This window comes from Plectropomus leopardus, chromosome 19 (genome assembly GCF_008729295.1).
Source record: "Plectropomus leopardus isolate mb chromosome 19, YSFRI_Pleo_2.0, whole genome shotgun sequence".
Classification (NCBI taxonomy): Eukaryota; Metazoa; Chordata; class Actinopteri; order Perciformes; family Serranidae; genus Plectropomus; species Plectropomus leopardus.
This window is the reverse complement of record NC_056481.1, coordinates 22,439,533-22,457,448: the sequence shown is the minus strand read 5'-3', so window position 1 is coordinate 22,457,448 and position 17,916 is coordinate 22,439,533. Positions and strand designations below refer to the sequence as shown.

At 39.4% G+C, this 17,916-nt stretch overlaps 1 protein-coding gene across 1 annotated transcript in view; it reads right to left on the bottom strand.

Moving 5' to 3' along the window:
* LOC121958674 (ras-related protein Rab-26) overlaps positions 1–17,916 on the bottom strand; it is a 95,189-nt gene that overhangs the window by 34,206 nt on the left and 43,067 nt on the right. The window contains exon 5 of the mRNA XM_042507760.1: positions 2,227–2,279. Coding sequence (XP_042363694.1) covers positions 2,227–2,279 — 53 coding nt within the window. The remainder of the gene's footprint in view (positions 1–2,226; positions 2,280–17,916) is intronic.

The following is a 17,916-nucleotide window of genomic DNA, read 5'->3' as shown; positions in this document are numbered from 1 at the left end:
ATGTTTCACACACACATCTTCAACCCAGCAGAACAGAAGATCTGTGTAATCAACATAGTTTCAAGATGGGCATCCGATATTCTGGCACCAATTCAAAATGTTACAGCATTGAAAAATTAAATTAATTCATTAATTTCTCTGTTGTCATTGTTTTTGTTGTTTGGTTATGATGTGACCAAGGACAGCAGGGATGAGGGAGGGTGGGAAGGGCATTCACATTTTGCATATTAAAAATCAATAAAAAGAGGTTTTGAAAAATGTCAGGAAAAGTGTTTTGCAAAACATTATGATTCAACAGAGAAGTTGACTTTGGATATAAAATTACATCATTTTATCCCATTACACACTGAACAAGAATTCATGTGAATTTTGAGTCATGGCCAAAAATATGTCTTGTGAGGTCACACCGACCCTGACCACCAATTTTAATCAGTTTATCCTCGAGTCCAAGTGAACAATTGTTCCAAATTTAATGAGATTTCTTGAAGGTCTTATTAAAATATGGCATTCACAAGAATGAGATGAATATAAGGTCACGGTGACCTTGACCTTTGACAACCAGAATCTATTCAGTTCATCCTTAAGTCCAAGTGGATGTTGGTGCTACATTTGAGAAAATTCCCTCAAGGTGTTTTTGAGATACTGGTTCATGAAAATTAGACAAACGTAATTACAGCGACCTTGACCTTTGATGACTGAAATCTAATCAGTTCATCACTGAGTTCAAATGGATGTTTGTGCCAAATTTTAACAAATTCCTTCATGGTATTCTTGAGATATAATTTTCACTAGAATAAGACAAATGCAAGGTAACAATGACCTTGACCTTTGATCGACAATGTCTAATAAGTTTGTAATTGAGGGGGCTTCTGGTGGCTCGGGTGGTAGAGCAGGCACCCCATGTACAGAGTCTATGTCTTTGCCGCAGCGACTGTGGGTTTGATGACGGCCTCAGCCTTTTGCTGCACGTCATCCCCTCTCTCCCCCCCTTTCATTCTATTGCTGTCCTATCATCAATAAAGGCAAAAAAGCCACACATAAAAAAATCTTAAAAGAAAAAAAAATTATCAATGAGTTCATGTAAACATTTGTGCCAAATTTGAAGAGGTTCCCATAAGGTATTCCTAAGATATCATGTTCACGAGAATGAGATGGACGAGATCTCAGTTTACCTTGACCACTGCAGAGGCATGAAAAATGTTCTTTAAGCACTAGCTTGTGCAATTCAAATACCATGTCTACTTTGTTTACAAAAACAGAAAACATTCAACAATATATAGCATTCAACATGTTAAATTAATCTGTGCATTAATCTGAGGTAATATTTCATACAAAAATCCCAGTTTAGATGTCTAAAGAGTGATGAAAACCCACATAGATAATTGTGTCATAAATTGACAGAACACTCAACCAGGCAGCACTATTCACCTCCGCCTTCATGTAAAAGTTAAAGGGTCAATGAGTGATTATAGTTATTCCTCCGGGCAGCACTGAATTTGTTCCTCCAGAAGACTTAACAGCGATTTCAAGCAACCCCAAATCATTCTACCTCTTTCATCCCTGGAACCAGTCAATGTATTGCGGGTATATAGATTGAAACTAGGGTGCGATCTATCCACTCCCGAATCTTGTAGAGGTTTAAATTACTATTCCATTCAATTTTCCACCTCTTATCTATGTAGTCCAGACATTCCACTCCCCAGCAACATCTCCCCAAACCAGATGAGATATATAATCCCTGCAGCGCGCCTTTATGACACGCTCGTTTCGTCACAAAGTAGCAACAGATCCACCCTGAGCATGTCTGAGCTTCTCACCCTATTTCTAAAGTTGACCCCAACCACCGTTTGGAGGAAACTCATTTTGGCGGCATGGGTCCGCAATCTCATTCTCTCAGTCACTACCCAAAGCTCATCCCCACAGGTGAGGCTCAGAAAGTATATTGACAGCCTTCACCTCAGGAGTCTGATATAACATTACTGCTGACTCCTCATGCTCCATTTTACCTTCACTTGCGTACAAAACACCAACATTCTCTAACTCTTTCATTTGGGACAGTAACACATTCTCAATCCAGAGCTGTGGCAAATTAGTCAACACTAAGTAACAGCAATATTTGGGGGATTGACACAAGACATAAACCAACAGCCTACTGAGTCCATTAGAGAAGTGAAGAAAGAGAGAAAAAGATTGCCGACAGACAAGTTTGAGTGTGGTTGTTCTTACCCGGATGTTGTCGAAGGATGCTTTGTTGGTGACATCATAGAGAAGGAGGAGAGCTGAGGAGAGACAGGGAAAAACATTTAAAATTCTCATTTACTTGACTGCAAACTGTTCTAATAAATTACACTCAAAAATAGGATTTGGAGAGTCACTTTGTAACCAATGATAGAATGTTTAGGTAGGTTATCAATCCACAGTTTACATCGTTCAAATCACAAACATGTATTCTTACATAGCCATGGAGCCTGTTCACTAATTTATGGCGCAAACCATTCTGTTATCAAAAAATTGCTGCAGTGGCTGCATCAGTACAGCCAGTGTCTAACCAAACCACTACTTATCGTGACCAATGTCAGTGCCACACTGCTGTGGGAATTACATAAGGCAAAGAGGAAGAGGAAAAGAACATGAGGACAGGAGAACAAAGTGGGAAACGAGTGTAACATGTAGTAAGCATTGGTCAAGGTTGTAATGAATCATGGAATGAGAGAACATAACAAGCAAAGCTGTGTCATTGTCCAGGAGCTCCCTGCATGATTGATCAGCCAGCTAAAATGACTGAATGTCTCCAGGACTGCTTCCCTGTTACCCTGCTAGATAAAACATCTTGTGATCTAATGGTGCTGTATAATACAAAATCATTAAATAAGGAAATTCATCTTATATTTTCATTACCTTCCATTATCCTTTACCACAGTAAACACTTTTTATTCCAGCCACAGTTTTTCATTAAATGCTGTCTAACTCTGTCTTTCCCTTTATATCTGCTATTGTTTGTCATTGCCAGCAAAACTGTGAATCAATTTCTTTTCAATCTGTGTAATTTCATAAATAGCTTTTGATCTTGTAACACTGTTATCAATTAGCAATGATTGTCTAATTTACATAGATAATTTTTTTTTCATTCCCCACTTAATGATAATCAATGTAGTCTCCACAGTTAAGTTAGCTGCATGACAAATCAATAATGATTACATTAAAAACAGGACTGTGGAGTTTTATCTTGCCAACATATACTGTCTGCAATACATATGGCAAATACTGCAATACTACAACTATGATTTCATGCCCTCTCCCATATCCCAGCATGCCCCACCATGCAATCAGTAACTACTTAAGAAGCAAAGATACTGTGAACTAAGAAATTAAAATGTATTCATTTTTGAAAATTTAGAAAACAGTCAAACGAAAACACCAAACATAGATACACCAGTGACAAAAGACTCAGTTCACAGCTAAACTGTACACTAACGTCACATTTTATAAAGCAAACAGATAGCTGGGAAAATGCTTAATGATTTAACATGCACAGTACCACAGTTGGACTCACAATAGCAAGTTCTTTATAGGAATGGATCAATGCAGCAGAACCACAGATATCATTAACTGTATCACTTTTCATTCCATGCGCTTCTCTTTCTTCTCAAAACATGCCACATACATTTCCCACAATGCAACTTGGCTGTCAGAGATTTGTGTGTGCTGTATGATAGAGGTGGCTGATGCAGAGATAAGAAGCTACCATAGCTACCACAGAGTGTATAAAATAATGCACTGTAATGGAAACCATTGATTTTTTTGGGCTACCACTTTTAAGCCTTGAGTTCAGCACTTTGACCGTTGCCATCGTGGTTTTTTTGGAACCAGAAGTGACCATATTTGGATGAGAGGTTGGAGGTGTGGAGGAGTGAGGGGTAGACCTGACTGAGACTGAGGACAATATTGGCAGACACCAAGCAGCCTGCCCTTAAATATGCATTATTGTCTGCAAAAACTGAATGAAAAAAATATGATCAAAAAAGGCATTATTTTGGGACTTTCTGTAAACATGTTAACTTATGCTGTGAAGTTTGGCATGAGGATCTCTGGGGATTGACTCCAGCCTCAAGTGGCTATTTGATAAATTATAGTTTTCGGCACATCTGCATTGACTTCTTTTTTCAGCCTTGAAGATTACCACTTGGTTTTAGCATTGAAATACATCGTAGGAAGGAGGTCACTGAATAACATCTTAATGCATTATGTTTCCTGTCAACTGCTAGAATTTGTTTCTTTCCCAATCAAAGTCGCTAAAGCTCATAAATTGACCTTGTGGGATTTTCGAGATTTTTTTGTCAACTACTGTCTCAAAGGTCAAGAATGAACTTTCAATCTAAACTTAAAAGCAAACATGGACAAGAAGTCCTTAAATTGCTCAGAGGAATGGAAAAATGTTTCCTCAGGTGGTGCAGATGTTTCTCTGCATTTTGTATAAAGAGAAAATAAAGCAAGATCTGGATGGAGTAGTGATGCCGCTTTTACCATCTCGTAACAACCCCACCTCAATTAAGAGGACTGTCTGCAGTTCTACAGTTTATGTAAATGTTCACACAGGTAATGTATAGCTCTAAGGGTACTACTAAAAGTGTTTGGTGGAAAAATGTGTTAAATCATTTAAAAACACATCATGTCCTGTTGCTTGACCTTTGAGAAACAAACAACAGTGTGGAGCACCACAGGACTACACCACCTCTCCGACCTTTCCTTTCTTTAGAATTCATGTACAATTTTTTTAAATTAAGTTTTTTTTTTATTTCCAGAGTTGAGTTCCACTGTTTTTGGATCTTACACAAGAAAAATGCATGGAGAAAAACTTCTAAAATGTCTCCCACCATTAGTGCTGTGCTCTACCTTTTACTGCAGCATTAGTATTACACCTGACAACACAACCACGCATGTGAATTCTAATTACCTCCAACTGCACCATGCGAGGTAATATCACCTCAGGTATTTTTCAGCACAAGCAAGAGGGTGTGCATTATAAAGCTCTGTCAGAGACCAAAAACTCATTATACCTACGAGGGCAATTGTAACTCATTTTCTCAGCTGGATCAACTTTCACTTGGAATAATTAGCGTAAGCTAATTACCTCCACAGCACCCCTCCTCCGCCTGCTGAATGTAATCCCTCTAGCTGTCTTCTACTATACCTGCATCACATTCAATCCTCATTCTTTCTTCTCTAACCCATACCTCCTTTTCCGTACCTGTCCTCGACCCCTGCACCCCTCAACTGTGAGCACATTTTCAAGAAGTCCTCTATTTGTTTATTCCAGCCAGACAAGTCCATGATGGGTGTTTAATGAGTTGTAATCACCGTGAGTGTGAACTTGCTCTGTTAATCTGAGAAAACACAGAGGGGGAGAGAAAAAAGGGAGAAAAGAGAGAGAGGAATGACCTGCCCCACGAGTTAATTTCCTCTGGTGTGGCTCCTGTGTTTATCAGCCACCTGAAAACCAGAATAAACCACAAGGAGCCCCCCCCCCCCAAATCCAATTACATCTTGCCAAGTGCAAAAGACAGACGAAGCTCGAGAACTTTCTCAGAGCAGTAGAGACGCTAAGAGTTTAGCGTTCACAGGCAGTTGATTTGTGGCTGCAAAATAGTATACACAAAGTAAGAAATAACTGCTTTGAAGGATGAGTAAGTCAAGCTAAAGGGCAGAGGAAGAGAGAGAAAAAAGCTGGTATTAGTGAGAGAGGAAAGGCAAGAGATTCAGGAAAGATGAGAGAAAAAGGTGAGCGAGATTAACCACGGAAAGGCAGATAGACATATTGATGGATCGACCTATAACCTTACCAAGAAACTCTGAGTCGAGATACCATGATGAGAAAACAAAATGCTAATGACAGAGGCTGATGTAGAATATAAAGTGAATTCCTCTAGCTTCTTTTAATGCTCTCTTGAGTAGTAAGGCGAAAAACGCACACTGGATTAATTACATGATTAAGCGTTAATGCAGGCCAAAAAAATAAATAAATAAGGGAAATGTGATCAAAAATGGATTTAATTCATTTTTTTTCTGAAATCTAACTGTTAAATTGCACCACCTGCTGATCAAGACAAACAAACGAGAAACATTTAGGACAGAAATTAGGAAACTGTCCTCATCTAAACTAGTTAATATTTAGCAGCTGTAGACTGAAAAAATGTGTTTCGATGTGCTGCTCAAAGGCTACCTTCCTGCAACTGTTGAGTTTGAATGTTTTCCTACATGAAATTCTATGCATGAGTTGACATTGTGAATCGATCAACAAATCTTGAATGTCAATATGATAACTTTGACCGTTCTGTTTGTTTTTACTGGTGCTTAAATTTCTGCTGGTTTATGCAAACTACAAATATTCTATTTCTTCACTTGAACAAAGAAAAAAGGGGGTGGTGCAGCACTACATCCCTGCTATAAATGGTTCAGCCTGTTCTTTTTTATTCTGAAAATGTTGCGCAACCCCATTCTGTGGACGATCAGGGAGGTGCAGATGTTCCTCTGCATCATTGGAGGAACTAGTGCCATAGCTATTATCATCTGGTGAAAACCCTGCCTACATTAAGAGTACTGTCTGCGGTGGAAATGCAAAATAGACAAGAGGTTTAGGTACATGTTTGTACCAGTGACCAACAGTTCTAAAGGGACTATACCAAAAGTGTTTGGTAGGAACGCAGCTAAATATCACAACAACCATTGAACGGATTGACGTAGGCTTTTGAGAAGACATCAATGGTCCCCAGTGGGTGAATCCTACTGACGTTGGTGATTCTCTGACTTTTCCTCCAGCACTACCAGCAGGTCAAACATTTCTATAATTCTCAAATAAATAGCTTTTTAATAATTTAGGTATAAGGATTTTTGGGTGTTGAAGGTGAATTCTGAAAATGTCATTCATATTTTTGTTTGATATTTTCTGCTCCATTATCCTAGAACGGAACAATGTGCTCCCTGCATGACCCAAATGCAACCCGCCAGCACCCCAATATTACACACAGTATGAACTATTTGACTTTGTGAGCTGCTGCCACCTTGACTTATCAAAGTTCCTGCAGGACACCCTGAGCAGGAAGGGACAGAGTTTGATGGAGTGAAGTGATCCATAACGAGCACAGCCATCCATCATCTCTCAGATCATAATCTGCGTCAATAATCACTGGCTGACCTTGGCTGCTCTCCTTCCCTTGAATAAGTTGCATAAACAAGTGATGCACGCAGACACACGCATGCAAATGGAAGTACCAGTTGGCCCACAATACACGGTGGTTTTTTTTTTATGATGAGTGACTTTTAGATTGAGCAAATCAGTGATTAAATTACAATACCATCTTTACTTTAACTGCACACTGTTAACTACTTTGGACTTTAACCAGGTATGTTGCAGTTATATGGTTTGCATCCTTTAACACCCAGATGCCCCAGAGGCTTTCAAAAATGAGCATTACAGGAGAAAATGTGCATACGCATAACAAGAAATTCCACAAAATTTATATAGTAATTTCCATTTATTATGTTGTGTTACACTTTCAGTTTGCTATATTTCCAGGATTCCAGATTTTTTTCTTACAAAAGCTAATACAAGATAATGATTAAACTATGCATTACTTACTTAAGTGAATGCATGGTAGTATTTCAGCTCAAGTAAAGCATGTGAGTGCTTTTTCTGCCACTTGCTTAAAGATAATTTCTTATTGTGACAGAAACGTTTTGGGTTTCAGGGGTGACTTTCACGGATCGACTTACATGCACGTTAAAAATGCTAGAATATTTCTATCAAAATGCAAATGGAAGCTAAGTACCAACAGTCCCTCTCCTGCTCCATTACTGCCCTGAAAATTAAAAGCACACCTATGATTGCTCCACACTACATCCACTAATGAAAAGCCAGTGTGTCAGTGTGTGTGTGTGTGTGTGTGTGTGTGTGTGTGTGTGTGTGTGTGTGTGTGTGTGTGTGTAATGTCTGACTGATGAGTTTCACTTTATTTCCTCAGGCAAGTTGCTGCCCCGACATTGATGTTACTGTACGACAAAATGAGACTGAGCATCTGAAATTGCTACCAGCGCCCCCTCATTCCATCACCTTCATTATTCCTGTGACAGTTGCAGCAGCAGTTGTCATTTCTACCTCTTCTCCTAAGCTAAGCACAGCCCACAGGGCGCCATTCCATGGTCCCCAATTTAGAGAGGGGTGGATCAATCACAACGACAAGCGATTACTAAATTCTCCAGGCATTGTGACAGCTGAATCCATTAATATTTGGAGCCAGTCTTTTTGGATAAATGTTAAAGAGGAATGAACAGGTAAAGCATGTGAAATATGAGAGCTGGATCAATGTTTGAGGATGATAAAGTGAGCCAAGATATTATTGTGTATAGAGAATAAGCTTAATGGAGAGTGTACGCAGGGTGATTCATATGCATGCGCGCGCGCACACACACACACACACACACACACACACACACACACACACACACACACATTTTCGAACTTCCTCTCAACTCACTTAACACAAATGCCTGACAATAAAGCCTCGAAAACGCCTTTGACTGTGACCTTGCACATCTGTTTTAATATGCAGGAAGCAAGGTATGTGTGTCAGTGTGTGTGTGTGTGTGTGTGTGTGTGTGTGTGTGTGTGTGTAAGAAAAAGACAGTGAGAGCTTGATGATGGATCGCGCAGCTCACGGCTCTCCCTTTAGTGGTGCAATATCTTCAACGTTTTGTTCCAAATTGCTGTTTCCCTCTTCTCCATCCATCTCTCTCCTTCCCTTTCCCTTCCATCTTTCCTCCTTTAACATTTCCCTTGTTCCCTTCATACTTTCTGCGCTCAACTCTTGATCAGCGTTCCCTCCGCCGCTGTCCATCCTCCTGCCTCATATGGGACACGCTTCGCCCCCACAAGCTGCGGCTGATTGAGGCCTCCAGTCGCTCATTAGCGATGAAAGTAGTGACCCAAGAAGATGGAATAGAGGGAATAAAAAATGATGCAGGCTGGATGGGACGAGGCAGAGCAGAGCAGAGACATAATGGGGTAATGACACTGATTTAATATGCGATAGATCTCGTCACTGTGGGTCCTATAGTTGTCATTTCTCACTAGTTTTCCACGTTCTTGCATCCTGTCTGTTATAGCTCATTTATGCCATGTTATTTGGCACAGAGGAACAGAGCAGGGACAGATTGAACTAAAATACAAACATAGAGTTATTATTGTCACATTTTCACTTCAATACAAAACTACAGTACCCAGAATGCTTTGAGGGATGTTATTAAGAAGTATAATTGCTGTGGATTTAGTGGGTTAGCTGTGGGCTACAACTCAATCCCTATCAAATACACAATATGCAATTTCTTTTTTGCCACTATGGGCCTCTCAACCGAAAAAATAACAAAAGACAGAAATACCATCATTGCAGTTGGTTTCTACTGCTTAGCATTCGTTCAGTGTTCATTGTTCAGGAGGTTTTTACCAAGAGCCGAATTATTTCCAGAGGTCTCTTTTCCTCCAGAATAAATGGAATTGAGTCATTTAAACCAGTAAACACACAAAATAAAGCAGTTTCACGCTAAAAACCTGTGCTTCTCTGACACTGTTTGGCTCATCCCAGAGGGGCAGCTAGCCCAGCCCCAACCAGTGTGTTCACATTTTTCCACAAATCATTTAAGATCCAGATGTTCATACTAGGAGCAGAGTTATCGGTAGAGGTCCCCTCTACAAAACAAACAGATCCCAGATTGATTTAAAATGATAAAAACACTAAATAAAACAGTTTCATGGTAAAAATCAAATGTTACTCTGTGTTTCCTTTATTGTGGAGGGGCACCAAGTCCAGCTCCTTCTAATGTGTGCTGAACTCTTTGTTTTGATTATTTAAGATCCAGATCTGCTTACCAAATTATCTGCACAGGTCTTCTCCTCTCTAAAATGAATGCATCGCGTGATTTAAACCAGTAAAACCAATTTAAAAAGCAGTTTCACATTTAAAAAACAGTGTCTCTTTGAAGCTGTTTGGCTCGTCACAGAAGAACAGCTAGCTCAGCATTTGCTGATGTATGCTCATGCTCATGCTAATGCTTTTATCTCTAATAGTTTATGATCCAGAAGTTTACATTGGTCTAGTCATTTTCGACATATAAATGAGAAAATTTACATATTATATCTTCTTTTTGTTTATGTTTTGGCAAACTTCCAGCACTAAAAGTATGCGAAACTAACTATTAGCAGTTCCTTTTTGCAATGTACCCATGGAAGTACAGGCAAATTTCCCTGGAGTCCTTTGCTATCATAGAGAACCTAAAAATATGATGATTCTCATGCAAGCTATGAGGAGCGTCATTTATCATTTCTGAGTGAGTTTATGGACACTAGTTAGCAATGACATTTGAGATTATGATATCCTTGAAAGATATAAATCATAAAGAATCTTGTGCATCACACTATTCAGATTTATGATTCCCAGAGAGAGTGTGATTTTTTTCATGCAAACTGCGGCAATCTGTGGCAATCTGTGTTACAGGTCTAAAACTACCTTAATTGTCTCGATGAGCTGTGTGTCAGCTCTTTGACCTCTTGGGTGTGTTGGTGAACAGGTCAAATCATTGGGACAAACCACAATAACTAACTGTTATTTTTAGAACACCAGCATGCACCTGTCCCTTTAACCTTTGTCCCTTTTGCCTCAGGTCTGTCCCCTTTATCTGTCCTGAACACCTACTGGGAATACGCGCCTTACAGTCTGAAAAACCTTAGAAATAGACCAATTAACTGAGACACTAAAATATTAAACCCCACTACTTTTCCCATTTTAATGACTCCCTCATTAAATAAATCATCATATCACTCCTTTTAAAATAATCAGTTTAAAAAAAACTGTTTGGCATGTTAAATAGTTAAAAACAGAGCTGCTTCACCACAGCTCTGCAGTCATGTGACACTAACGCCGTGATGAGGACATGACTGCTTTTTTTTTGTTTGTTTCTGAGACAATATAAGAAATTCACTAAAAACTTTAGCTCTGATCTGATGCAGTCACCACTCTGTTGCCTCGCTCAACACCCCACCCACAAACCATCTGATTGGTTAAACATCAAAAGTAACAGCCTATCATCACTGAAGGCTGTTGGCCACAGAAAAGCTCAAGGAAAACTGAAGCCATTGCTCCTGTGAGTAAGCTGAAGTTGTAATTAACATCACAATATCTCATACTAAAGTTGTAAAATTAAACCAGGTGGACATCTGTGCCAAATTTAATGCGTTCCCTTAATGCCTTCTTGAGGTATCGCGTTTCCAAGAATGAGACAGAAGGATGGAAGGTCAACGCAAAAACCCTAAAAGAAAGTAAACTGCAAAAACGCAGTGATTTGTTGGTTTTATTTCTAACTGCACTATAAAAAACAAAACACATTGTCAAAACCTCACAGGAGCCTGAGCTGCAGAAGAGTTACCAATTTTTGTTCTTCTTCATCTTGTTTTAAGAAAGTGTTGAATATTTGCACAATGTCAGCACTAATTTCACTGAAAATTGAAGGATTTTTGCATTAGACATTCCTCAGACTGGAATGCTTCTTTTGTACAAGATTTCATTTCAAGAGATGGCAAGGAAGGCCATTACAGGAAAATAGCGCAGCCAATGCTCCTTGTTCTGAGTACTACAGCCCAAACAACCTCTTTGATCATACACCAGCACACATTGGAGCAGCCATGTGAAGGGCAGCTATTACCTGTGCTTTGGAATGTATTAACTGTGTCACTCTGTTTCTTTAAATTCATCTTGGTGGGTCTTTTTCTATGATAATGGGAAAGGACATTTGGGGAGTTTCATTTCAAGCTAAAATGTCCATCATTTGTAATGCAACATCTATGTTGCAAAGTGACAGAGTTAATGGTAGTGACGGGGCTTTCTCTTGAGATTACTTGGGAATACAATAATTTCACAAATGCACTAAGTGACTACGTGCCTGCATATCATCTATCATAAAGGATAAGTGCATGGAGGTGCCTGGAATAAAGGCGCTCACTTTCTCCCATTACCTGAGCCCTCTTGACAACCTTGAGCTCCATTCTTCTTTAATTCCTCTGGACTCGTTACAGGGTTCTGCCTTTTCACTGAGGCATAATACCACTTCATTGCAGGACGAGCTTCTATTGAAAGCTCTACAAAAATTTCTCTCTACCCTTTTATTCATCCTGCTCTCTTTCTCTACATTAGCTGATTCGTGAAGGTTGCTGTACAGTGTCTCCAGCTAGCGTGAGTCTTAAAGTTTGCATATTTAAACTGGTCTGAATGCTTTGTTCCTCTTTACTTCTTATTTCCTTTCTTGATTTGTTGAAGTTAATCTAACCTAATATTGCTCCATCTTTCATGTGGATATTTCAAACAAATATTCAACCTGCCAACACAGAGGATATATATACAATCACCACAGTTTCAAGATGAGCATCCAAGTTTAATGTTACAAATATTTATTTATTTAAAAGTAAGGGACCATGTAGAGTTTAAAACCTTAATGTTACCCTTTGATGCACTGAGCCAGATTATATCTTAGAGCTAACTCTCATCTGCATGACATCTCCCCTTCTGTTCCTGAGATACGGCATTCAATAATAGCCAAAAATGAGCTTTTTGTCCATTCAATTTTTCAAGAATAGAGAAATCTCATATAATTTAAATCCCCCCTAAGCTAATTGCAGTTTGTGATATTAGACTCTATAGATTTACTATTTAATTTACTATTGTTCAGTCCTTATACTTTTTGATTGACCTACAATGAACTTTGACTTGACTAATTTATAAAGCCCTTTGTGTTGCCTTTGGGTATGAAATGTGCTTTTATAAACAAATATGCCTTTCTGAGGTCACAGTGACCCTTGACCAACCAATTCTAAAATCTTAAGTCAAAGGGGATGTTTGTGCCAAATTTATATTCAATCAGGTTCACGAGAATTGGATAGATGCAAAGTCACAGTGACCTTGGTTTTGATCTTTGGCATGTAAAATGCCATCTTTTCATTATTTTATTCTATTCGGCATTTGTATGACTTGCAGGTGGACATTTGTGGAAAATCTGATAAAACTCCCTGAAGTCATTCCTAAGATCTTGCATTTACAAAAATGAAACTGCCACAAGGTCACAATGACCTTGAGTTTGGACTACAAAATTGAGACTTGTTCTCTCTTGGGTTCAAGTGGACATTTGAGCCAAATTTTGAACAATTCCCTGAAGGCATTCTTGAGATATGGCGTTCATGGGACAAATGGATAGTCAGACAACACAAAAATATAATTCCTCAGGTCACCATCCGATCTCTTGTTTCCCTTCTTCATTTGAAAAATAAATTAATCTAATCTAATATTTTTCCATCTATCACCCTCTCGCACTAACACCTCAATATTCTCTCTCTAATTTTACATCTCTATCCCTTTCCTTTTCCTGTCTACCCCCCTTGTTACTTGTCTCCCCCACTAACTCTGCTTTTCCACTTCTTTACCACCCTGTGGTTTCACTCCATGCTGTGGGAATGACAAGCTGTCAGCTCCACTGGGCAAAGGTAAAAAAAAAAAAAAAACAATTCTGTGTCTGCTTTCTGGACCCAGCTGGACCTTCGCAGCTCCCTCTACACCAGATGGCAGATTGCACTGGGTTCACTCCAACCACCAGCTCATTTGCACTGATTGTCTGGATGTTGTTGCTCTCTCAGTAAGGGTTTAATGACAGCTGAGACAGGGGCCTAAGCTGAATAAAATAATCAATAGTATGGGGGCAAAGGGTCACTTTGAGACATGCTCCACTCTTGCACAGCAACTACTGAGTCATCATTGGGGCAAGGCATTTGCTGCATTTCAGCAGTAAACACTGCAGTATTTTTAGCCAAACTAGCTGTGTGGCTCCGAGGATGACAGTATCAGTCTGTCCATCCAGACTGAGATTTCAGCTACTGGACAGATTTTACATTTGGTACAAGACGTTCATGGTCTGCAAAGGATGACTAGGTCTTTGATGATACCCTCACTTGTCATCACGCGCCATCTGCAGGTCACAATTTTCACTCATTCAGTGAAATGTCTCAGCATCTAACAGACCGGCACAAACTTTTGTACAGACTTCCATGGTTCCCAGATAAACTATCCTGATGACTTTCCTGATCACCTGACTTTTCCTCTATAACCTCATAGGTTTGGTACAAACAAATTCATGATATGCTCAAGATAATTGTAATAACTTAATAAAGGTGCTGTATGATACTATGGAGAAAGATTCCAAGGTTTTTAAATACTGAAGCTTTAGGTTAATAGTTCAGTCTTACTGCCAATCCAAAGCATCAGTATTTCTCCAAATCTGCAAACCACAACTTTAGTATTATCTAGTGCCATTATCATGTCAAAATTTACCTGCAAAACTAATGACACCACCATCCGCCTAAGATGTACTTTGTTGGTAGTGTTAGTTACAAATATTGGCATTCTAAAAAACCAAATCCAGATGGTGAAAATACCTACTAAACATCGGCATGTTGCTATGTGAGCACATAAGCATGCTAAAGGTAGCATTAAACTCGAAGCACTACTGTGCCAAAGCACAGCCCATAGACGACATAACAGCTTTCCAAAAGCGAAACCGATTTTAGGTTGTTCTTATCATGCTGTTGTATGTTGAGGTGTTTTTTATGACACGTTCGGTTTTAAGAGTTATTTTAATGCTATAATAGAGGGGGTTTGGCAATATGATCGACAGTGATGTGTGCCAATCGGTGTGCTTGCTTTCAATAAGGATTGGTTGGTTTCAAGTGAGGTCAAGATGGCAGAGGCAATACCTTTTATATAAATATATAAATATATATATAAATATATATATATATATATATATATATATAAGTAAGTGGAGACATGTTGCCCATCTTTATAACACATGTTTACAAGCAGTGGTTGACATGATTGATTGAGACTGGTTGTTTTTGGTCACATGCAGTGATGCCGTTAGAAGTGCTAAAAGTACGCAAAGGAATATGTTTTGCTTTGTTGTTTTTTTTTTCATTTTCAGTCTTTTTTAGGGCTGTGTGAATATAGCAACAGTTTCAACAAATATAACAAAAAGTTACTTTCTTCTTAGAGTAACCAACTATAGCTTTAAAGAAAAGTGTGGTTTACAACTTGGGAGTTATTTTCTTGTTTGACCAATCATTTCTGTCAGTTATGATGTATGATGTATATGATGTATTGAGCAATTAACAGGTTGTTATAGTGGCAGTATCACTATTAGGAACAAAAGCCAAACCTGAGACAAAGATTTAATAAAACTTGAATCTCACAGTGATGTCCTACATCGCAAAATCAATTCTTTTATTTTGTCTCCATCTTTGCTGCCAAGCATTAGATGATTCATACCAGGTATGCCTCACTAAATACAGCCTGGCGCTGGTTATATATGAGCCTCCAACAGAGAGAAACCACCCACAAAGCAGACATTGATTCACAAGAAATGACAATGGATTGTGACTCAGTTGTACAGTCATTTGTTTTAGCTTGAGTAACGACATAAACCAGCAGTCTGGGGATGTTCCTGTTGCTGGCACACTGCTCACTCAACATTTTCATTGAGACTTGTGGATACTTTTCAATTTAGCACCTTATGTGCTCAAATCTCTTTCCTAACTAATAGCAGATGGCAGCGGAGCTGTTCAGTGGCACAAAACTTTGGCTATCATGGAGAGCTCCAAAGAAATATCTGTAACTGAGAAAGAAGAGCATATGTGCTTGGCTAATGTTTCATGTGGAGATGAAAAAGAATATAAGCTGCTAGAAAGCAAAATGTAAAGTAAATAATCAGTGATTCTGAGGCTATAAACGCACCCATCAGACACCGATGTTAGATTTATGAATAATTTATTAAAGTACTCCTCCACTCAACACCTCACCAAAAATGTCTGACTTTGACTTGCATATAGAAAGGTATTTTCCTAATCCTCCACTAAGGGGGGCGATGTTGCGCACTCCCTAAAATCTGAGTATTATTTAGCAAGATGGTCCTCACAAATTGACAACATGATTTCATGAGTTTATAATGTAATTGCCAGAATTAGAAAGTGTTAGGCTATAAAAGGACTACAACACACCACCACCCATTCCTATATCACTCTGTACAGGACAGACCTCAACACAGCACTGGCAAAGACACCTGAACCCTCCAGTGCAGAGCAGACTTGTCAGTACAGAGAGCAGAGTTAGCATTAACATAGTGAAAGTAAAGAGTTAACAGGGTAGGGTGTGTTGTTTTTGAATGTGAACTGGACCTTGAAGGTTCCTTCCACTGTCTACCAAAAACCCCTATATTGCTGATAATATTGCATATTTTACAACCCCTGTGTCAGCCACTGACAGTTAGCCTACAAGCTAACAAGCAAACACAAAAAAATAAATCAAAGATGCTAACTAAACTTACTATTCTGTTGCACCTGCTAGCCACAGGTTTGGTGCATAACATACTCTTCATCTGAGTCTGGGTCTGACTGAGGCATAAATATGTATGGCTGAATGCTGAACACAAAAAGGAAGTAGCCCGTTTGGCTGGTAGAAGTAAGCAGCTTGGCAGCACTCAGCCATGCTCTGCTTATAAGTCTCGAGTGCGCTTGCTCTTCTGGCCCCATAACGCAGAAGATCCGGGTGATTTCATACAGTGCAAATTTGGCTTTTTTGTCTTTATGCGCAACTGAGTAATCTTCATAGGAATGAATGGGGCCCCAACCTCCAATGCTGTATCCAAGTCTCTTAATGCATTGATGATGCTGACAATAGCCATCTTGATGTGCGCTTCTTTATCACTGGTCAACCTAGCACGAGCGGTGTTGGAGAAAGCGGAAATCATAAAAGCAGAAAGCAAAAGTGAAACTTGCTGCAAGTAAATTTGACAGAAAAAGACTCAGGCTGGGATTTTTCTTAACTATTATGTGGGAAATCCGTATCAAACTAAATGTTGAACTAAATGAAAGTATTGGTATAAGTATTTATTTTAAAATGTGTCTGGAGAGGGACTCGATAACTACTGACTTCATCCTCCATGCAAGTTTTGAAATGATGAACTTTTGGCAGTGTTTGTCCCCGAAATGGATGTGTCATGCTTTGGAATACCGATCTAACATCGAGACACCATAATTGTCAAGTTTTTTTTATAGACATTGGACTCGCTCACTCCTGTCGATGCTCAGAAATGAGGCAAGCAGAGCCCTCTTACCATCGGATCTTTACATTTCAAAGTCTGAGTCAGAGTAAAAAACACATCCATTAGTTCACCGGAATTGACAGCTTTCCTGACAGTCGCATCAGGGCTGCTTCCTCTCCCCTGCTCCTGCCCGTCAGATTGAAGGAGCTTTTATTTAAAAGTTAGTAACGGACACACAACTCGGGAGGAGCTGGTCCGAGGCTCCCTGGGTGCCTTGTTAAAGATCAGCGAGGGTAAACTGTTACACTGACGGATCCAAATGAAACCAGGCATCTGGCCAACCATGCACGCACACACAGATAACATGAACACACGTGCAAATCCATACATACTCATTAAAAACACATTTACAACAGGATCACATTCACAACAACAATCCATTAGGATGCTGTTTTGTATGCAGCTGAACAGATTAATGTTGGAGATAATACCTGAACAGCAGAATGTGTGTGTGTGTGTGTGTGTGTATGTGTGTGTGTGTGTGAGTCCTTTTGTTCCACAACACCTGTTCATTTAGGCTGGCCTGAGGCAAACCACTATCTGTGCTCAGTGGGGTTGTTTCGTGATATAACTGCTACACACACACACAAACTTGCAAACACACACAGGAATAGCTCATCGTTGTCCCACCCCCTGCTGTGTGAGAGGCAGGCTCATTTTCCCACCCAGTGGTTA